The 23,120-nt window shown below is 38.7% G+C and overlaps 1 protein-coding gene across 1 annotated transcript; it reads left to right on the top strand.

Moving 5' to 3' along the window:
- Positions 1–311: 311 nt before the first annotated feature.
- Cap-G (Chromosome associated protein G) lies at positions 312–21,929 on the top strand. The gene is made up of 22 exons (XM_067088684.1): positions 312–443; positions 2,409–2,501; positions 3,084–3,344; positions 3,459–3,687; positions 4,297–4,433; positions 4,875–5,233; positions 5,452–5,647; positions 6,169–6,393; positions 7,724–7,888; positions 8,210–8,452; positions 8,758–8,970; positions 10,516–10,648; positions 11,362–11,585; positions 12,680–12,850; positions 12,974–13,106; positions 13,312–13,406; positions 14,229–14,351; positions 15,463–15,533; positions 16,502–16,636; positions 17,796–17,927; positions 18,730–19,332; positions 20,936–21,929. The coding sequence occupies exons 2-22, from the start codon at positions 2,409–2,411 to the stop codon at positions 21,012–21,014; spliced, it is 4,020 nt and encodes a 1,339-aa protein (XP_066944785.1). The 5' UTR covers positions 312–443; the 3' UTR covers positions 21,015–21,929.
- The last annotated feature ends 1,191 nt before the right edge of the window (positions 21,930–23,120 follow it).

Raw genomic sequence — 23,120 nt, 5'->3', positions numbered from 1 at the left:
TGGTTGACTTATTAGGAATAACACAATTTCCACATGAATCATTAATCATCACACTTCAAGACAATACTTTAGTTTTAAAATCACATCTGCAAAATGTCAAAACTTCCACCGGGGCCATTATACCAAAACTCTGCTAATTGCTGTTGACGTACACTTGCTGAAATAATAATAATAATAATAATAATAATAATAATAATAATAATAATAATAATAATAATAACAAAGAAGAAGAATAAATGCGATCAGACGACGTTTAAAGACAGATATTACAAAGTAAAAGAGAGCCGTTACAAAGGTAAGACTCCACCATCATTGTTACTACTACTTCTTGGCGGTTAAAATCGTCCGTGTTCTTTCAAAACATAAACAACTCTTGGTTAATGTTAAATGTCTTATTTATTGTGTAATTATCGACAAGCAGGTGTAATCCGGGGTTAAAAAAGGTAATTAAAGACGGGTTTAATGTAATTGTAAGGTAGATAATGCTTATATATGGATATAGTAGTTATGGTGGTTGAATTTATTAATCATTTGACGTAATTTTTGATTATTCAAATTACGTAACTAAAACTTTATATATATATATAATATATATACATTTTTTTTAGGTTTATTATGTGTGTATATACGTTCAAAGTCGTATATTTATGTGAGGAAATAAAGGTCTTTTAAGATTTCAACTCGTTGCCTATATGCTTGGCATACCCCAGGGCCAGTGGTGGTTCCCAGCCTGTTTTTGGACGTAACCCTCTTAATTTTTTTTTTTTTTAGCTTCTTGATGCCCCCTGTGGTGATATATAATTCTTAAAATTCAAAAAGTGAATCATAACATAATTTGGTTTAATTCTCGAATCCCCCCCCCCTTGAAAATCAAATTACCGCCTCCCCCCACAATTGGGAGCCACTGCCCTAGGGTACAGCCTAACCCCTCCGTTATAACCTCTATTCTAACCTCTTATCCTGGTAGCCTACTGGGTATCAAAATCGTCAGCGCTAATTGCAGTTCTGAGGAAGAGCTCCGCATGGAGATACTGTTTATTAATTTTTTTTTTATACTGGAAACTAGGCTATAGAAAAGCACAGTCTTTTGTTTAGCTATTACGAGGGAAAGCTCTGCGGGACGCCATGTTCGGCGCCAGCCCTTCGGGGATGAACGCAAACGCACGAAAAGATGGCGAATTGATACTTCTAGGTAATAGCTCCGCACAAACTGTGTGGAACGGTTCTGCCAATACGAAAGTCATTATGGAGCCATATGTTCAAGAAGGGATTGGCTAAGGAAACCTATTATAAAAGGAACCATACTAACCTAATGTACCCTAACCTAACCTAATAGGCCATGCTACTTAGCCAGGGGCAGAATACCCCTGGCGAAGGAAACCACTTTTTACCAAAAGTTTCCCTACAACACTCGGCATGCGCAGTAGCCTTCCAGGACGGCCAGCATACGAAAACATAATCAGTTCTGAGGTTAATTACAGTCGACCGACAAAAAATAATGGTAAATTCTTGATAAGCAACCACACTACTGTTGCTCAGTCATAAAATCATATTAGCCTGGTAAACGATAACTTTGTTGCATTTACCCATGTCAGGTTCCATCCCTGTAAGTACCATGGCAATGTTTTCGTCATAAACATTTTTCTGCGTCAGAGTTTCTCTTGGCAGGGTTAGACGTGAAGTGAGCTTAGGCAGGTAGGGGAGAATGGAGACAGTGGTATTGGGCAGAACCACTTAAATTAAAAAAAAGGAATATGCAGAAATATGTATTTTATTCATTTTGCAAGAAATTATCGCCAGAAATTATTGCCATGCTACGTGGTTACTGGAAAACCATGCAATTCATGTCCCCCTTCAGAAAAAGAAAAAAAAATTGTATCGCTAGTAGTGCTTTAGAATAACTAGATTTTCTTTCAGACTTAATTTAGTTCCTCTAAAAATTGTTAAGAGCCTATCCCACTCATCAATTCGGCACCCAAAACATCAATCTCTGTCTTGAATATACTGTTCACATGTACCTGCCAGTCTTCGAAAATCTAGACTAAGAATTGATCGAGTTTAAACTGGTCTGTTTGGTGTTGATATAATAACAAGCAAATTCTTCTAATGTCACAGCAGCCTGAATGACAGTTATTTAGGTGACAATTGATTTGCAAAGCTAAGGTTCTGTGAGATAAAGTTTAGACCAAGATCGAAAAAGTCATTGCAGAGTGCAGACCCTACAGGATAGCCCCATGGGAGTCTTAGAAATGTGACTCATAAGGCCGTTAATTATTAAACTATTTCAAAATAATATCAACCAGGCTTAGTCAAGGTGTACAACATATAGTTCCTTCCTTTTGTCGTTTTCGTACCGTGATTTTCACACGGCTGTTGAACGTAGCTCTCATTTTACTCTTAATTTTCAGATGGGTTCGCTCAAGCAAGTGTTTGCTGATTGTCAGCGGACGACAGCCTCGCATCCAAAACTTCTGAAACAGTTGGTTGCGATGCATAACAAGGTACAGTTTGATCAAGGTCAATTATAGAAAAATTAAGGGTCTATAAACCTGCTTTTGGAGAGGGAGTGGTTTATGTTTTTACCAGGTTGGGTATATACTCAATAACCCCTTTCGTTCCCAGCCCCTGGGTGCGTAAAATACACAACACAGTGAGTCATAGCAGTTTAAGCTGCAGATGTTGACTTGCCACTAGTCTGCCTAAGCTGCTTGTAGAGATCTACTGCTTAAATAGCCTATTTATAAGTCATATCTAATCATTTTGTTGATCAAATGCATGACAGTTCAGTACAGTATTACATTTTGGTAATTTTTACAAAATTTCTCGTAGATATTAAATACAATGTCTGTGTCCTAATCTGTTCTATTTCATGAATGTTATCATCAAAAAATATGAAGAAGGATTCTGAGTTTAAGTAGTAGGTAGAGTACTGAAGGGTTTTCTGATGTAACTACTTTTTCTGTACATTTAGTTGAAGTGATTATTGTCATAAGAGTGGTGTTATCCAGTGCTAATTGTTTGTAAATTGTAAATGTTTCACACACCTTTTTATAATCGGCATTCATTTTCGTTCTCATTTACAGAGTGACCTTAATACCTTTGTGGCGAACTTCACAAACTTATTGAAAAGGAGCTTAATTCACGGAGATAAGCAGCCAGCCGTGGAACGGACACTGACCTTCGTCGCAAAGTTTGCCACGATGAAGAAAGAGGAATCAAACAAAGAAAATGCCAAGAGAGAGGAGGAGGAGGAGGAGGAGGAGGATGAGGGGGAAGAGGACGAGGAAGAGGAAGAAGAAGAAGCAGACATATTTCTGGTTCGCTTGATCGAATTTCTTCTCAATGTGAGTAGACCTTCACAACGCATGGCTTGATTTCTTAGGGTTTTGCCGAGATAACGTTTGTTTTACTTTTTGATTTATTCATTCACAACTCTTCATGCTTTTGTTTGCTTCTAGAGCCACGAAGCAAATAGCCAGGCCGTTCGATTTCGTGTCTGTCAGCTCATCAACAAGATTTTGAATAACATGGGGGAAGAGGCTGTGATTGACGACGAGCTATACAGCAGCATTTATGACACGATGCTGCAGCGGCTGCAAGACAAGGTAGCCTCTGTGAGAGTGCAGGCTGTGCTTGCTCTTGCTCGATTGCAGGATCCCCGAAATAAGGCGTGTCCAGTTATTAAAGGTAAGCTTAGGATACGTTACGGATTGTATTTTGAAGGATCTGATTTGGATTTTGTAAGGTGTTAGAATGTGATGGGTTTATGGCAACAGTGTTGCATTTCACAGTTATCATCATTATTAAAAATTTTTATGTCAGCTCTATCGTTTACAGGCAGCCTCGGTTACCGGCGATCTGGTTTTACGGGGCTTGTCTAGCGACGACGATAACCAGATTTTCGTCGCCGATAATCGGTTATCGGCACTGATCGCCTCTTATCGGCGGCGCTGATCACCAGTTATCGGCGCCGCTAACCAGGGATCAGTGCTATTATCACCTATTTTCGGTTAGCGGCGATTTCCGATTGTTGTCACGCTGTCAGGAACGGAACCCCGCCGATAACCGCAGACTGCCTGTATAGGGGTAAATGTGAATCGAGTTCTTTCCATTCCTTTTTGCCCTGTGTACTTTCTGCCTGAATCCCCATCTGGTTTGGGGCTTTAACTATACCTGTTTCCAGAGATTTTCTCAGTCTTCCAGAAAGTCTTCATCATGCTACTTTCCTAACTAACTGTACCTCAGCCGTTCACAGCATTGCAACGTTACCTTTTGCAAGTGTTTTTGTTTCTTCAGCTTACAGGTATCATCTTTCTATGGACCCCAATCACGATGTACGCCGAGCTGTCTTGTCAGGTATAGCCATAACGTTTCAGACGTTACCGGACGTCTTGGAGCGCACAAGGGACGTAAATGATGTTGTAAGGCGTGAGGTATGTTTCTTGAAGCAAATTATATTTTTAGAGATGATTTCATTCCAAAGAAATACTTTTAGGAGAGGCTCAGATGCAAAAGAAAGTATGGACATGACATTTGTTGCAGTGATGCAGTTTGCCTGTCGTGTAAATGAAACATAAGGTTTAATGTGTAATATTTAAATTCATGTATGTCTAACTTAAAATGAAATTTTAATTGTTTGCGGTCCTTCAGTGCCACATTTTTCTTCCAAATATCTTTTGCGGTTGAGGTCTTTGTGTGTTAAATATAGTGCAATTAGGATAAATGCATAAAACTGCATCGTGTTTTTAAGGGATGTTTTGAAATTCAGTGAAGAGTCTCTATACATCCTTTAAAATGGTTCTTATAAGTATGACTTTTGCCACCTTCAGTTGAAATTGGTTTTGACATTTGTCCACGTTCTTGATATTTTCCAGGCCTTCAAAGTGTTAGCACAGAAGGTACACATCAGATCCCTGACTATTGCGCAGAGAGTCCGTCTGATATCAGAAGGGCTCAAGGATCGTTGCGAAGCAGTCCGCAAGGCTGTGGAAAAGTGTCTGATCCAGTCGTGGTTACGCATGGTGAACGGCAACATCCTGGAAATGTTATCATGTCTGGACGTCGAAGCATCTGTCGCTGAAGCGGAGTTGGCTCTGAAGACGTTGTTCAGAGACAACTCTTTCGCTGAGATGGCTGAAAACTTTGGACTTGACGTCAGCAAGCGCATCATCGATTACGGTGCCCTTCGCCCGGAGTCGGCACTGTACTGGAGGTGCTTCACTCAACATCTCAGGTATGGACACCAATATATGCTAAGAAATGTGGATCTTTTGTGTGTTTAACGGAAGAAAATTGTAATTTAACCACAGTAGAATGAACATTAATGTTGTGTGGTGTCTTTCATCCTTAAAAACTTTTTTCGTGTGATTGATTTTTTGATGGTGAGGTGCAGGATTTTGGCTGTTTATTTACTACTCATATATATTCTAAAGTTTTCCCGTGCTTTTTCAGAAATGAAGGCTTAGAAGAAGCTTTGGAAACTATAATCCCAGAGTTGACTGTGTTTAGCAGTTACGTTCACGATTATGCCACCATGGAGTTGAAGGATACCGGAGATGCGCAGGAAATGGCCGTCCTTCTGATGGAGAGAGAATTTGTGATGACTCAGCTGATAACCATGACAATGCTCTACGATCTAAGTGATGAGGTAAAGGGGCTTTTGTTCGTCTGAGCTTTTGATAGATCTTGGTAATGTTATGTTGGCCAATCATGTGAAATTTTTGTTATGCCCTGTACTGCTGATTGTGCCCCTTAAGTGCTGATCTGCAGATTGTACTAAAAGTTCTTTATAGCATACCTTCATCCCCCAGACTGCGTTGATTTCTGCCCCTTACTTCTCATCCATTCCATTAGTCCCCATCCTTATTAGGTGTTAAGCTTGTTTGACTTTCCTGCACTAAAGTCCTCACCTCTTGTTTAAGAAGAAATCCTTCTGTTGAGCCTACAAGGGTACAGAAGCGAGACTCGGTAGTCCTGTTTAACTAATTTATTATAATATTAAATACTGAAAGAGGTTGCGTTTTTCAAAGATGTTTATTAAGTATGTAGGGATCTCAGAAAGTGAAAGAAATATCAGACACAAAGATATTTAAAGTATTATTTAATCAGGTTTTCATTTTTTCCATTTTATAGCAGAAACTTCTATTCTGATTTCAACCTTGATTTTAGGTCGGTCGTCGTTCGTTGGATAAGCTAGTGAGGACTCTGTTGATCAGTGACAAAATTGAGGAGGCACTGATTAAGGAACTAGTGGAAGTGTTTGGCAAACTTCACCCTCCCACCACCAGAGTGAACCAACTAGCCGAAATAATATCGGAAATTCGAGAACCCGCAACGAAAACTGTCGTTGTTCGGCCGGTTAGTGACGACGAACAGAGGAAGAATAAGATGCAGGTAAGATCTTGGATACGCGAAGTAAACAGGTGTTTGAACTAGTTTTTGTAATTAGTTTGTTTTGAAAGTGTACTTGTTAAACTTTATTTGCGACGTATAAAACTAATGCCATAATCATCAGGGTATGAGTACTGGGAATGTTTTGTGGTCTTTAACATGAGTTCTAGTTTGCATTCTGGAATGTTTATCAAATATTTAGTAAAGTTTTATCATTTTATAGAGGTTTTCAGGTAGGAATAAAGAAAATGGCGACTGTATCGTACAGGATTTCTCTGCTTATCGGGGCATTGTGGTATGTCACAGGAAATATTGGCAGTAGATGGTTAAATTTCAGAAATTAGATATAACTAAAATGAGTGAGTGATATACAGTTATTTTTGCACTCTCTCTCTCTCTCTCTCTCTCTCTCTCTCTCTCTCTCTCTCTCTCTCTCTCTCTCTCTCTCTCAGTACACACACAAGATGCAGACCCACTCCACTAAACATACAGAATTCCAATACATGTTTCCTCAACCACATTGCTCCTTTCTTTTGGTGATTTCTGAAAACCAAGTCTTCGAATTCAAGGGGTAGAGAATATACAAGATAACCCACTGTTCTTCTCAGATGCACGGGGGGAACTGACCCTCGTCAAGTAAATGGACCCCTTATCATATCCCTGGAACAGAATTGCTTATGAGTATCCATTTTTTCGTCCAAGGTATGAACCACAGGCTAGATACTCAAAATGCTTTCTTCAACCTAGGTGGCAACGCTCTCCTGACCCTGCAAAGTAATCACTTTATGGGAGAAATGACCAAAAAGGAAATAAACATTTTTAGATTAACTTTGCAGGTAGAGCAGATCTCATCCTGGCATTGGTAATGAAATCATGCAAAAGAGAATTAAGGAAACTCGTCTGTATCTTGCAATGAGAATCGCGATGAGAATCGCTAACAAATGGTAACATTAAAAAAAAATCTTTAAATCTTTGAGCACTCAGTCACACGCAAAAACTGTATCCTAAAATTGTACTGCCTTGTATCACAAATATCCACCTTATTAAGATCTTTGAGATAATGATAAGGAAAGCAGTTCACGAACCTTTGACAAACTAACCAACAAAACAGTTAAGGATCAAAATTGCAAAGCAATGTATTGACAATTCCTATGTCTAGGCCTTATCTGACACCCCTGACAACTGTGAATAGTTTCGAAATGAACTAGGCAATGTAGTCTATTCCTGTGTACGAATGAACAAAGCAGCCTTTTGCTCAAAGTCAGTCGAAAATAAAGATTTGGATGTTTTTGTTTAATTCAGCTTTCAGAATATTTCGTCCTTTTGCTTGCAGGCAGCCAAAATCAAGGTCCGGATGAACCAGGTGCGCGAAGAAATCGAGGAGTGCGTGAGGGAACTGGATTTTGGCAAAGCACAAGTGTTGAAGGAGGAGCTGGAAGAGTTGGAGACTGATCTGTCCCTCATCTCTTTGGATGAAATGACTACAGAAGAAGTGCCAGTATGTATTCTATATTTCTTTTTAACTTTGTTCATGTCATTGACCGAGTGTTTAGGAGGCCACTGTCACGTGAAGTGAGGTGGGTGTAGCAGGGACTCAGATTCTGCGATTGTTTTTGCGTGACTGTGATAATTGTCAAGTATTGGACAGTAACTATGCTACTGCTGTATATAGTATGGTAGTAGCATTTGGTACAGGATTAGTAGTTTTAGTTATAACACTTGCATTGTTGTTAAAATAAACACTTATTAATAATTAAGGTTTGTCTCTTCAAGTGTTGTCTACCTGATGAAAATGAGTAATTCCTCTCTGGCATCTCAGGTACAAGAGGAACGCACAGATCCGACCACCCTGAGTAAGTGCTTGATGATAGTGTGTCACATGATTGAAAATCCAGACATCTCAGCAATGACTCCCACACTTTATTCCCTCAACGAGCACCTTATTTTACCGTGCCTCCGTGCGGAAGATCCTGCCGTGAGAAATCAGGGGGTTAAAGCCTTAGGCCTTCTGTGTTTGATATCTGGTGATCTTGCCAAGCAACACCTTGTGTTGTTCTTGCAGGTATGTTGTAGGTTACTTGTTTTGTAGTATTTGCAACTTGCGATTAACGAGAGGGACGATGGCTCTCGGTTGTGGAATTTTCACAGTTTTCTTGGTGCTTATAGTGTGGGGTTTGGTATGTTGGATGTCAAAAAGTTTCGTTGAGTTTCATACAAGGTTTTTTTCTGATGTTCTTGGAAAATTGCTGACATTGTGACAAAACAATCAGTTTTTCGTGACAGATCTCAAGAATAGACGTAGAGCAAATTCAGTTAACCGCTCTTCATTGCACGTTGTAAGAAAACACAATCAATTTTTCGTGACAGATCTCAAGAATAGACGTAGAGCAAATTCAGTTAACCGCTCTCCATTGTATGTTGGACCTCCTCCTTTTGTATGGGTTAGAAGAGTTCACAGAGGCTGCAGAGGACATAACTGAGGTAAACGACGCCACGCTGCTCAACGATTCAAAAGCCAAGGAGACAAACGAAGAGGAGGAAGAAGAAGAAGGCGGTGTTATTATATCAGCTCTCTGTCAAGTATGTATTGTGTTTTTAGCTTTCATAACCTCACGTCATCAAGAACAGTTTTATCCAGCTTCTCCCTTCCTGGGGTTAGACGTGAAATGAGTGGTTTCTACTCTCATCTGTCTTATGAACCTTCTGCTTGAATTCCCATTAGGTTTAGGTCTTCATCTATCTCCATTTACATAACACCCGGGGCCCTCGTACTGGTCTTTGTTCTGCAAGCTTTATGTCTAATGCTTTTCTGACTAAGCGTTTTTCCATCTTTACTGATCTCTATCAATACCGTCTCAGTCTGAGATATTCTCTTTTAGCTTCTAGACACCACATTTCTCTGGTACTTTCTCACTTGTAATGAGATCTTCCCATCATAAGCTGTGAATATTGACATTCAATGGTCACACCATTTCAAAATCTTAGTTTTCATTGTTTCTTTCCAACAGTATAGTGCAGTAAACTCGTATGTGCCCATCACAAGCCTTTGTTCTCTCCATTCCATTTCATCCTTGGCATAACGACTCTGTTTTTCTTGTTGCCCTTCCAGTCAGGTTCACATCCCAGTGCATCCCTAAGTTAGCAAAAATGTTCACCTCTTCTAAGTTTTGATTAGCTTACATTAATTGTCTGTTCTCTTTTTTCCCCTCTTGCACCTTTTAAACATTTACACAACCTCTTCTCAGATTCTAATGTTAGCATTATGTCATCTGCATATAGCAGCTCCCCAGGGGTTCCTCTTCTGCTCCCCTTTTTAGTTTCTCCATTACAATGATTAAACAGCAAAGCAGTCGGGGGTGATCCATAATGGATGCCAACTTCCTTATCAAAAAGGTCTGGTACACCCTAGGTTTTGTGTTTCAGCAGAGTGACAGCCCTAGTTTAAGGAATCTTTATGGCACTCACTGCCTTTGTAAGCCCATCTGAATTGTTTTTTATGGTATCCACTGCCCTTGTAAGACCTAATCTAATTGCTTTTGGTGGTTCTCTGTGAAATGCCTCTTAAGATTCACATTACAGTGAACCCCCCGTATTCGCGGGGGATGCGTACCTCGCCCCCTTGCGAATAGCTAAAATCCGCGAATACTTAAAACCCCTCTAAAAACACTTTTACTTAAAACCCCTCTAGAAACACTTAGAACTACCCATTTTGATAGTCTAAACACAAGAAACACCCTGTAAAAATGCTTATACCTGAGTATTTTAATAGTTTTATCACAAAAAGTACATTTATTCATGAAAATTATATGAAAATACAGTAATTAGTGAATATTTCTCGGTGAAAAATACCACGAATGGGAAAATTTTCCGCGAATAATGGGTAGATATGTTCAACAAGGAAACCCGCGAATGCGTGAGAACGCAGATACGGGGAGTTTACTGTATATATATATGTGTGGCATAATTTTTGGAATTTTGCTTATAAAATTGTACATGGTTGCATCGTCTAGATTTCTGCGAAGCGAACCCTTGTATGGTACTTTAGGTTTTCTGTCACAATGTTGTGAGAGAGTTTTGTCTGCATTTTGAGTAAAACATATAACCCGGTATAACTACCCATAACAGATGATGGAGAGTGAAAATATAGAGGTGCGTACGCATGCTGCTGAGGGACTGTGCAAGTTGTTGCTAGCAAGTCGGATCACGTCTTCCAAACTTCTTTCACGTCTGATACTCATGTGGTATAATCCTGCAACAGGTAACGTCTCCTAATTGTCATCAGACAATTAAAGAATTCTTAATAGTACAGGCAGTCCCCAGTTAACGGCGATCCGGTTTCACGGCACTTGTCTAGCGACGAAAATCGCCAATTTCCGCTTATCGGCACCGATAATTGGGTATTGGTGCCGATACATACCTAACAGAGGCGCAAATAACTGAAAATCAGCACTTTTCGGTGCTGATAAGCCCCGGAAATCGCCAATTTTCAGTTAGTGGCGATTTTCGGTTATCATCACACCCCCAGAACAGAACCCCCGCCGATAACCGAGGACTTCCTGTATTAGTTTAGCAAGTAGCCTTGGGAGTAGTAGCAAGTAATACAATAATAATACCTTGTGTATCATTATTGTGTGTGCATTAAGAATGAACTTCTCTCTTCACACATGTAGATCTTTAACTTTCTTTTACAACCATAATGCTGTGAAAGATTAACTTGGCTAAATAGGAACTGTAGCATCATTATAGTAAGGGGAAAGCTATGTTGACAAAATTCTTTGTGAAGAGGAGAACCTTTTTGCCTTTACATTAAGCTGTTGAAATTAAAACTTCTTAAATGTACTATATATAAGATATAAAATAAGTGTGTGGACTTTTCAGACTGTTCATGATGTATTATTAACCATAACCATAATTTTGGAAGCTACAAGCCTCAAAAGTTGGTGTCAAGTACATTTCTCCTTTGCTTTTCAGAGGACGATAGTCTCCTGCGGCATATGCTGGGAGTGTTCTTCCCACTTTATGCGTCATTCGGCGGTGCCAATCAGGAGAGCTTGTGCACCGCAGTTCTTCCGACTCTGCAGACTTTATTCAATGCACCAAGCAGATCTCCATTAAATGATGTGGATGTGAATGACGTGGCCAATTTCTTGATCTCGATCACAAACCCAACGTTTGCATCAGGGGACTCAAGCGAGGTAGGGCTTGTGGTGTGTGGTTGGTCGAAGTTTGCTAATGAGTGGTGGAGGCAAGGGTCTGGTCGTTGCGATGTCACGCAGTCTAAGGCTGCGTCCAGACGATCGGACTTTGTTTGATGTGACGTCAGTAGCGGAGAAACAGCAGCCAAAGTCAGATCTTTGCTTGCTGTTTCTCTGTTTCTGACATCACATCGAACAAAGTTCGATCGTGTGGACGCAGCCTTAGAGATCGAGCACTTACAAACATGATCGATACTCAAGCCTTCTCTCCAACCACTTGGGATCTGGGAGAGCCAGGCAGATGGCTTCTGATGACTTAGTAGGTAGGCCAAGCTATTATGTGGGGATTTGGATTCCTCACTGCTAGAAGGCCTCTTTATACCGAATACTCCAGAATTTTGGACTTTGTGAAGAAACATATCTAAAAGGGTATGGTTTTCACCTCTAGTAATATGGCCTTGCTATCAAAAGTGACTTTTGATAAAAGAGAGGGTCGAGATGGCAAGTTTCAACCCTGGGGATATTATCTTGAATCTTGGACCAAGGTCTCATTCTTTATAATTGTATAGAGGCTATTGTGGAGAGATAACAAGAAGTGTAAACATGGAGTCTATTTCCTTTAGACTTTCTCCTACCAGAATTGATTTAAGTACTGTTTAGATAGAAGTATTAGGAAAGCAAGATAAAATCCATGTCTTTATTTCTGTGGAAGGCTGGAAGACAGCTGCTTCTCAACTGTAGCACCATATTCATTGACTATTATATTCCTTAGTACATATTAATACATGTTCTTTTACGTTTTTAAGGTGTTTAGGTGTGATTATATCGGTTTCACGTGCTAAGAGTTTTGTTTAAATCATCTGAAAACTTGTAGAACTTTGTTTTTATTTACATAGACATCTGATTTTTATTTGGGAGATTGAATACCTTAGTCTTCTCCAGTGAAAGTTTAGTGCACACCTTGGTACATTGTCTAGGAATCAGTCTTGAAATGCTGCCACACTACTTTATAATGTCATTATCATTAACTTAAATATAAATATTACTTTCTGTATCATATATTTTTCACCACAGCATCTTTCCTCTGTTTTCAGCAAGTGAACACTCACGACACGTTGGTATTTACCCTGTGCACAGACATTTTGGCTAATCCTGATAGCCCTTGGACCAAGGTGTTGGTACGCTGCCTCAACCACTTGAATCTCACCCCAACCAACTATTCCACTCTTCGCCAGGTGAAGGTTTTGTCTGAGAAAATGATAAAGGTAAGTGAAGGTCTAAAGGAAAGTGGTGTTCAGTATGTGGCCATATTGTACTGTATTTTGTGTTGTAGTGAACTGGATTGAAACCTCTCTCAGAGCCAACTAAGAACCGAGTTATCGTTTCAGGTGGTGCGAGATCGAGTGTGTACCAATGGGTTGGAACGATTTAATTTAACAATTAAGGGCCTCCTCAAAGATGCACCGGAACCTATCCCAGAGGAAGTGGAAGAGAGAGAGGATGAAAATAATGACACTCTAGGTGGCTAAGTTCATTTTAAAATTAGTCGTTTGTGGAAGTATATATTTTCTGTGTATGTTGAATGTATGCTAGAATTGTTTTATGAGTTTAGGAGTTCTCCAACATTAGAAAAGGTAGGTGTCATTTAAGAATGAATATTATGAGAAATGCTCATCAGAATTATTTTACGTTGAGATTTCTGTTAGATGATACTTTTTTTTTCCAGTCGATAATGGCTCGCTTGCTGAAAATACCATGATTCGCAAGAAAAGGATGCTATATAACCAGACTCATTCTGACTTAGAATTATTTTCCAGTGAGGTGAGTTGAAGTATTTGTTGTGGAAGTTTTAACATGACCATAAAGTCACATTCCTGTTCTCTTTGTAGGGCAGATTGAAAAGTAAGACAGTCAGGTTTGAGTTGAAAAGAAAGAACAGGAAAATAGTATGTCAGAATCGTTCAGTTTATTACACAGAACGTAAGGAATGATAGTTTTATCAAGAAAAGATTATGTAGAACATTGAGCGGCCATAAATTAAAAAAGTAATTTATATCATAAAAATCGGGTATGTTTATGTGAGAAGGAAAAAAGGATTTTAAGGTAGTGGTTGTTACAGGAAGTACAGTAGAAAAAGCGGCACAAAACCTTTTCGTATTTAGGCCACTCACCAATTTTGCCTGTGTGTGTCATATAGGGGTGACATACACCAAACATAGTTAAGGAATTCTGCAAAAATTTGTTTTCAATGATGAAATTTTATGCTATTTGAATCTCAACTGTTAAGAATTTGGTAAACTTGAATGAAACATCAGTGCCATGTGTCTTGTGTCTTCAAATGATATTGTTTAAATAGCTGACAGATCTTGATCTCATTCCGGATAAGGCAGTACTACCAACTGGGTATCTTGCATGGCACACTGTAGTTGGTTCCATCAAAAGGTTCTTTGCAGCATCTTATTGCCCTTCTAGATGCATTGCTCGTTTGTTTTAACATTTTGTTTTTTCCATTTTGTCTGTACCCACGAAGCTATCAGTGTGTTTAATTTTACCTTGCTCCCATTTTCAACACTCAATAATTCCTGCATTTATGTCTATAAATGTCTCAGTGGTGTGGTTAAACTATTGGTAATACTTTCCCAGGCTGAATCAGATGTTGAGTGTTCTCCTTCGAAATGCCAGGCCACTGGACCTTCGAGGGCAGAGAAGTGTGATGAGAGTGATGGTGAAATTGGATCACCAAAACACAAAAGCACGCAGAATGATGTAAGTATATTTCTCTCTCTCTCTCTCTCTCTCTCTCTCTCTCTCTCTCTCTCTCTCTCTACATCCTCTGTTCGTCACGAGCTTTCATTTTTATTGTTGTCAAGTGTTATCTATTGTACAAATGATTTTTGTTCAGTTAAAAACCAGTATTTCAGCTGTTGTCTCTCTAAACTCACTACCTAATTTAAAAGTGTGTTTTTGAGGTGAAACTCCCTCTTATCATTTGCTTTATCTCAGTAATAGAAAGTAAGTACAGACCTAAAAAATTTATTTTATCATTAAAACCATTATTACAGTAGAGCCTGATATGAGCTGAAGTTCTCTTACGTATTTACATTTTGGGTTTATAGGATTGAGGAGAGGGTGATGGAACCTAATACTATTGGGCTGTTAATGTTACCATTCGGTATTACTGTATGTGTATTCGCTCGTGTGTTTGAATTCAGATGACTTCAGAAGAAAATCTGAAGGGTTTTGGGGAAAACTGATTAAATGTGAGGGGGCGGTGGTTATCAGATGTCATGCCCCAGTCAGAGGAGGTACTAAGAAGTCTGCAGAAAGTGAGTCTTGGTTAGTAATGTGCCCTGGCTGATCATTGAAATGTCACGTAACTTGGTTTTGTTCTCATATGGCCCAGGTCTTCAGTTATGTTCTCTCTCCATGGTTTTTGGGGCCTTCCCAAATCATTTCAGTTTGTGAGGTCTTGTTCTACCCTTTCTAGCCTCTGGACACTTTCATATGCAATGTATATATATATAAAGTTTACTTAAGTTATTTTATTTTATGGATATCATTTTTGCTTTCATGTATATTTTCACTAAATCACACCAGTGTTTATCAGGTCAAGCTGGAAGTGAGGACATTGTTGTAGCACTGTGCACAGCATGAATCTGGAACTGGAGTAACTTCCACTATTGCATTCAGATCAAATGAAAAACTGGTTTGGATTCAACAATGAGCTGTAGGTCCCGTTGCTAGTTAACCAGTTGGTTCTTAGCCACGTAAAATAAATCTAACCCTTTGGGCCAGCCCTAGGAGAGCTGTTAATCAGCTCAGTGGTCTGGCTAAACTAAGGTACACTTAACTTATGAAGGATATTCTGTTATTACAGAATGAGGCAGAAGATGATGCCCAGGCAAAGAATATCCACAGGTCTTCAGATGGTGATGCTGAGCTCGAACTGTAAGTAGTCGGAAGCATAACTCCCAAACGGTTGAGATTTTGATGACGTCTAATGATGTCATCTGTGGAAAATGTTTGGTTAATGTCTGACGATTTTTTAAACTTTTTCAAATTTGTTACATAATACAGTAAAGTACAGGTATTCAGCTTTAAAATGGAACCATACCAGCTTTATAAATTGACAAGAAGCAATAACAGAAAAACATTGCAATGCTCGTAAACTTTAGATTGTAATGTAGAGTCTAGTCAAGCATTATCTTCTCGTGATGAAGCAAAATTTATTACAGTTGCAGGATGTTTGACCCATGGCAATGGTTCTTATAGTATTTGGAAAATATAAAAACAGCCACTGTTGAACAAATGCAGTCGTGAAGTATTGCACATTGTTAGGCCGTTAGAGAACTTTATTAGTGACAAATATTATCTTTGTTTTAATCTTTTTCATATTAAGTCTTTGGATTAAGTAATGGAAAACTTGATGTGAATAGTTTCTGTTTTTGTTACTTGAAAACTAAATTGGTTAGGTAGATTTATTATTTTTTTACCATGAATTTTGTATAATCTGTGGTAAACTGGATACTTTATATAAAATGACAACTACAGAGTAATGATACAAAAGTTTGTAAGGGGTCAATTCATAGCACATTCGTTTCATTGTTAGACTGAGTGATTCTATCACTTTATATATTATCCAGTTATTTTCACCAACTTTGATACTTTCATTTGCCAACAATATTGCTTATGAAGACTTTGCCTCTGATAATTTTGCATAATTGTGGATTATTTCTCAGTAGTTGACAGTTCTACCCAAAGAACTTAGAACTTGGTAGATGCATGCTTAACAAATCAGATTGTGTATTTACGTAGATTCATTATAAGTTTTACTTGAAGCTTAGGACTCACAGTGCAACATTCTTCTTATTCTTAAAATTACATTGTTATCATGGTGTGAATTGGTCTCTTTTCAGTTCTCCTGAAGTGTCTGGTCCTATGAAATTGAAATTCAGCCAGAAAAGAACCAAAAAGCAGCGGTCTCCTGCCAAGTCAGGAGAGTCAAGCGACGAAGACTTAAGGTCTCCATGTAAAGTCCCCCGCACTGTTAGGTGAGGCAACATTCTACTGCTTTTTAGGTGGTGTGAACGCCTGCGTATGGTATGTGGGCATCTTGGAATAAATGAGTGTTGTCCATTTTGTAAGCTAATGACCATCGCACTGAGGCTTTTAGCACAAACACTAGCATGATTTGTTGAGACCAGTAGTTCTATGTAGCCCCCTTTATGTGCAACCAATTCTTTTTTAGGGTCACGGTAGCTCAGTCAGTTTTCCTTGAACTTCACAGTGTGGAGGGATCAAGTTCCATCCCTACTCAGGTTCTGTTAGCTTTCGCCGGTAACACGACCTTGCAGTCTCTTCTAAGCTAGGGGTGGGGAGTTTTAAGGGAGCCCATAGACCTGCCTTCTGAGTTATCAGTAGCCACTATCTAGTTCTCCTTGGTCTCAGCTTGGGTGGAGAAGGGGAGGTTTGCTGAAGGTTCTGTGCTTAGATGAGATGTAAATCAAAGCTTGGGAAAGTTGAGGTAGTTGAACTTGTAAGGAGAAGAGATCAAAGGGAAGAGTTAAAAGTGAAAGGCAAAAAGGAGTGAAGCTTGGGCTCAAGAACGGTGGCTGCAGAGGACCTAAGTACTGTTTACACACTGCCACATAAGGGGCACTACAAGCTAAACAGCCGCCTCCATCAAAATTAATTCATGTATCATGAAATGTAACGTTACACAGAGCAGTCAGGGAAAATTATTGCTAAGCATTTTTGCTTGTTCAGTGAAGGGTGAGTACTCTGGTGCAGACAGGTTTTGATGCCCCCCCCTTCTGCAAATCCACAAAGAGTTAAAACACCACTGACCCAGGTGTTTTATCAGCACAAAATTTATGAATTACGAAGCAGCTGTTCGTTTCTGTTGTTTTCTATAAAAAATTATTCTTTATAGGAAATTAGCAGTAGTGGAGATTGGGTATTTCTGAAGACTAATAGTAGGAGAAAGAGTACAGTGCCTGGTTTTTCAAGATTCAGAGACGGTCCATCAGTTGATAGGCTATTTTGTAGAAAAAAAAATAATTTCATATTCTAGAAGCACAAATCCAGAGAGTTCAGATTGTAACACCGTTGTACAAGCAACGGTCCTTAGTTTGTTACTCTCGGAGAGACTTGGCTGCAGTAAGCAAAACACTTAATATAAAATTCTTCCCTTACTGTCATTGTTTCCAGGCACAACGTAAGACACATTCCAGTATCAAGCGGTAAACACAGCATGCGTCGAACAAAGCAACAATCTGCTGATTCGCAGGATTCAAGTGAGGGTGAAAAAGCAGTTCCTTCAAAGGTTCGACGGAAAACCAGGTCAGTAATCACCTTCGTTTTGGCTTTGCGAATTTGATCGGTTCGTCTGTAACGGGGTTGTCGATGCTTTTTACAGTACAGACGCCGTCCTGCTTGCAAAAGAGTTGCGTTCCGGACGGCCGCTTGTAGGTTGCATTGTTTATAAGTTGGTTACTGTACTGTTCATGCCTGTTTAAATACAGTATGATATAAAATCAATACAGTACTATGCATTTTTTCATCCTAAAACACAATGCACTGTACAAACAGTACTGTATGTAGTGAATAGGCAAGCAAATCAAAATTTGAACTTATAGTTGGCAAAGGGGAGTGCTCTGAACACAATTTTAATTTGCAATTCCATTTGTTTATGTCTCATGAATGTTTGTAAGGTGAGTGTTCATAAGTGGATGTTATTTGTATTCTTTGCTCTTTTGAGATCAAACGTTTCTATTTGACCTGTCTTAGAATAGGAAATTATTATTGTTGCTCATTGTTTTGTAATACCATCTTAACTCATGGTCATACAATATGTATTTTAGTTTGAAGTCTACTTTCTTTTACTCTACATAATAATGGTGATAGTTTGTATGCTAGAAGACATTTAAATTGTAATTGAAATGCTCAGATTTTTTGCTTGGAATAGTTTTCCATAGTAGCTTCTCATTCAAAAGGGTAAGCATCTTTTTAAATTTTATACCATAAAAAAACTCAGTGCTTTGGGCTGTTAGGTTTTTAGAGGACTATGAGTGTTATCATAATAGGGCGTTGGTAAAACCGTGGGTGGACAATTTCTTACTTTATTTTTTTTTATTTTTTGTAGCTTGACAGACGATCACGAGGACCCTCACGTAGATTCGACAGAAAGTGAAAGTGCAGCTATATCCAACAAGGATCAGAGCGCAGAAGAAAAGAGTGGATCTTCTGAAGCAGATAGTGAAAATCCTATCCCTAGAGCAACTTGCTCCAAGAAATCAGATATTCAGAGTGAATCAAATTCCGAAGGAATTTCATCGGAGTCTGGAACACCAGAGCCTCAGAGGTCTACAAGGTTGTCATCTACCAGCTCTGTGAAAAAGCCAACGTCAGCTACTAGATCCGTTAGGAACTTAGCCACGCCTGCTTCAGGTAGCACATCTCCATCAGATGCTGAAAATTCCAAGGTTCGGAGATCCGCGAGGAATTCGGCATCGCATCACCCTGGAACTGCATCTTCTAAAAAGCCTTCTGCGAAGTCTGTAAGTGAAACCCCATCAAATTCTGGTGTAGGGGAGGAATTGTCTCCTCTTGTCAAAAGAAGCACGCGGAAGGCACCCCTTTCTGTTGTTAGCTCACAGTCGTCTGCCTCGTCCCCTTCTTTACAGACATCGCACAGTGATACAACGCCTGTCCGGAGGTCAGGGAGAATCCAAGCAAGTTCTCAGAGGTAAGAGACTTTTGTCACTCTTTCCCATATATATGTAACTTACCCAGTAATTACTTAGCTAAGAGTTTCTAACTCGAAACTCTTGGCTAAGTAATTACTGGGTAAGTATATATAAAACTTTATCTTATTATAAAAATGTCATTTTCCATCAGTGTTTTTGGCTTTGCTGAATGCGTCATTTTATTATTTAAGAGGATAGAGTTTGTAACAGTTCTTTTAGAGAGCTAGTCAATTAGTACAGTACTTATTCTAGGCCTGTTATTGTATGTGAATATATATTTTTTTCCTTCATACGCAAAAAACGTTCTTTGTCATTTTCTGTAATTGTAATTGTGTTCCATTTTAATTTCTAAAGTTTGAAATAACCACAGAATTACATTTTGTTTACATATTGATGTCAGCTGCTAGTCGGTCATCTTACTACAGTATCGTTACTGTACGGTAGTAGAATGTCATGATAACCAACCACCGTTACCACATTTTGTTAGCAGCGGACACAGCTACGAGGAAATCTGGGACTTTCTGCGGTACTTTCTTAAAATGATAGGGATAAAACCTCCTGGCATTGGTGGTACCGTATTTAGCAGTGCATGAGTGAGAAAATTGGAGAAGAGTGCTCATCACATGCTCTTTGGTTATAGCTTGAAAGGACTTCAAAAAAGGGATGGTTGGATGAGTCTGGTAGCCGCTCTTTGCCAGAATCAAGGATTGTTGATGAAGAAGGCAGTGAGTAGAAGCCCAGGGAGAAGTTGGTATAATAAAAAGTGGAGAAGCTGAAAAAGACTGTGTCCTGATGTGATGCATCTACAATATCAGAGAGGAGGATTATATTGTCATACCAGACAGGACATCCCTGACATAGTTTAGATTAACTTTATGGAGTTGATACTGTAGAAAAGAAAGAGACGAGGTAAAAGTCAAATAAATCAAAATATAGAAATGAAAACAAAGATGACAGGAGTGAGTATGAATTAAGTCTCCAAATATGGAATTTAAAAGTGGAAGTGGGAAACTGCTGAAAGAGGGCATGCAGTTGCAGCAAAAGAAATATATAGCGTAGGCAACTGGATGGTTATATCAACTATATGCTTAGAGGGATAAGTTGGTAGAATTGAGATATACGTAGGGTAGTTGAAGAGGAGGAAGCCATCAGGTAATGGGTTAAAAGTTAAGTATATCTTAGTTTAACCAGACAACTGAGCTGATTAACAGCTCTCCTAGGGCTGGCCCGAAGGATTAGATTCATTTTACGGTGCTACGAACCAACTGGTTACCTAGGAACGAGACCTACAACTACAGCGTGCTAACCAAGAGCTCTACCCACCCCTCCGTGAAGAACTATCAGGACCTCTGATTGAAATTGAAAGCATCGTTTTATGGCTATAACACATCATACGGCAACTGATTTTGGTTCATGAGAGAACCCAGCACCCACAAATAGTGGCCATGCTACCTTCCCTGTGATGAGAATATTTTTATTGTGGTAAAGACATATTTATGACATATTTGGAGACCTGATTCATCCTGTTTTTAAGGGTTGTAAGTGAAAGATGATGTGAATTTTGACAAATGCTTATTACATTTTATATTACCCATTTTTCAGCACCGAGTCAGAATCCGACACACCAGCAAAGGGTTCAACTTCACGTCCTGTTCGCAAGAAGGGCGCAGCCAAGAAGTAAGGACACTATGTTATTTGTGGAGCAAGAATTTTCAGTAAACTTAAATGTATAGAGCATTCCTTTTTCCCTTATTTTTGTATCTATGATGAATAGTGTTCTGTTGGATAGCACAAAATACTGATTCTTCTGTGGAGATTACCTTTTGTTGTTTAACCTCTGTACATACTTGAAGAAAGAGTGGAGAGGCAACTGTTTTTGGTAAGAATTTTGAGGGTTTCAGATGTAGTTTTCTTTATACTTCAGCAATACTTATGTAGTTTTTAGTTCACCTTCACAAAAGTAGTGCATACATTCTGTTCAGTTTGTGTCATTTCAGCTTCTTCATGTGACCCCAAAAGAGAAGGAATAACTTTATTCATTATTCTGGAGGTTAAGAACTTTAAAGGTTCACTTGCAGTTCTTGATCTTCTAATATCAACATAGTCTTTAGTTATCCATTATGAAAGTGGTAGATTAAACTGAAATTAGCCTCTGCGATTATCGTAGAATAAAAGGAGCTGGCATGTAATTTGTACAGTATACTGTTGTAGGAGTTGGGTTTTTAGATGATTTCACCTGAAGCCATCTTTGTTTATATCTTTAATTAGTGACTGCAAAAGGAGTGCATTTTTAAAAATGAGCCTATGCAATAAGATCCACTGTATGGGCGGAAAAGAGAAGAGCTATAAGATTGTTCAAAGAAAGGTTTTCATGACCACATCTGATTAGGTCCAGTTACTGGAACAAAAGGGATGCGTCGGCGAGCATTAACGCATGTATAATCACGCATTTTACATACCTGAGTAAGTTTGCATGTTCATAAAGGAATTACTGTATAGTACTTAAGACAGACTATATTTTCTGATATGTACTGTAGTTTGATTCATACTTTCGTACATATGACTATATATACACAAATAAAAATATATAAATGGATGTTTCCTTCAAATAGTCCTATTCTTTTCATGATGTATGAAAATGAGAAACGTACTTGTATTTCATATATTACACGATCCTTTTAAACACATACATAACCCTGGATATGCTGTATAATTGCTTGATTTACTGTCTATTCAAAATTTTTAGTAAAAGTTTTCTTTTGAAAAGAAAAGTGAACAAAAATACCATAATACTCTTGCGATATATTTTAATCTCCCCTACACAGAGCAACCATGAGTTACACATCTATTAAGAGGAAGTTATTATTTGAGTTTGCTCTGATTATCTGCAGTCTCCATTCTAGAACTTTTATGTCTCAAAAATTCTTGAATTTTACTGTTTCCTTATTATCCTTGATTGAATAGATAACCTGTAAGATATGCTAGATATAGCTTTTAAAAAAAGCAGACAAAAAATAAGAAATAGTAAAATTTCATCAATAATACTTTGTGACGAATCAGCTGATGTATTTGTAACGACAAGTTTTAAATAAAATGTCTGGGAAAAAATATTGATTCTGAAATATTACAGAATAGCAAATTCTGATTACTGTATTATTATTATTCAATAGATGAAACCTATTCATATGGAACAAGCCCACCACAGGGGCCATTGAATTTAAATTCAAGCTTCCATAGAATATGGTGTTCATTAGGAAGAAGTAAAGGGACATACAGAAAGAAGTCTCGACGAACTGCTAACATCTTGTAACCAGACCCTTTGAGTCCAAAGGGAGAACTAGATGGCGATAGTTAACCGTCAGTAGAGGCCTGTGGTGTAGGTGAAGAGAGATGTAGTAATAACATGAGCCTTAATATTTGATAGAATCTTAGTAGCAGCACCTCGTAAGGTGCTCGAGTTTGCAATGTATGTTTCCAAGACAGAGATGCAGGATAGTGCCGTCAGGGCACCTCATGCAGTCCACTGTAGGCATTACTTAAGGTTCTTTGCAGTTTGTCTTCGGCCCCTAGTTGCAGACCCTTTCGTTTCTTTTACTGTACCTCCTTTCATGTTCTCTTTCTTCCATCTTACTTTCCACCCTCAACTAACATTTGATTCATGGTGCAACGGCACGATTTTCCTCCTGTTACACCTTTCAAACCCTTTATGTAAATTTCCAATGCAGCGCTGAATGACCTTATAGGTCCCATCACTTGGCCTAAATTCTGTATATTCAATTCAATTCAC

Source organism: Macrobrachium rosenbergii, chromosome 45 (genome assembly GCF_040412425.1).
Source record: "Macrobrachium rosenbergii isolate ZJJX-2024 chromosome 45, ASM4041242v1, whole genome shotgun sequence".
In the NCBI taxonomy this organism is placed as follows: domain Eukaryota; kingdom Metazoa; phylum Arthropoda; class Malacostraca; order Decapoda; family Palaemonidae; genus Macrobrachium; species Macrobrachium rosenbergii.
This window is presented reverse-complemented; position numbering and strand designations above follow the sequence as displayed.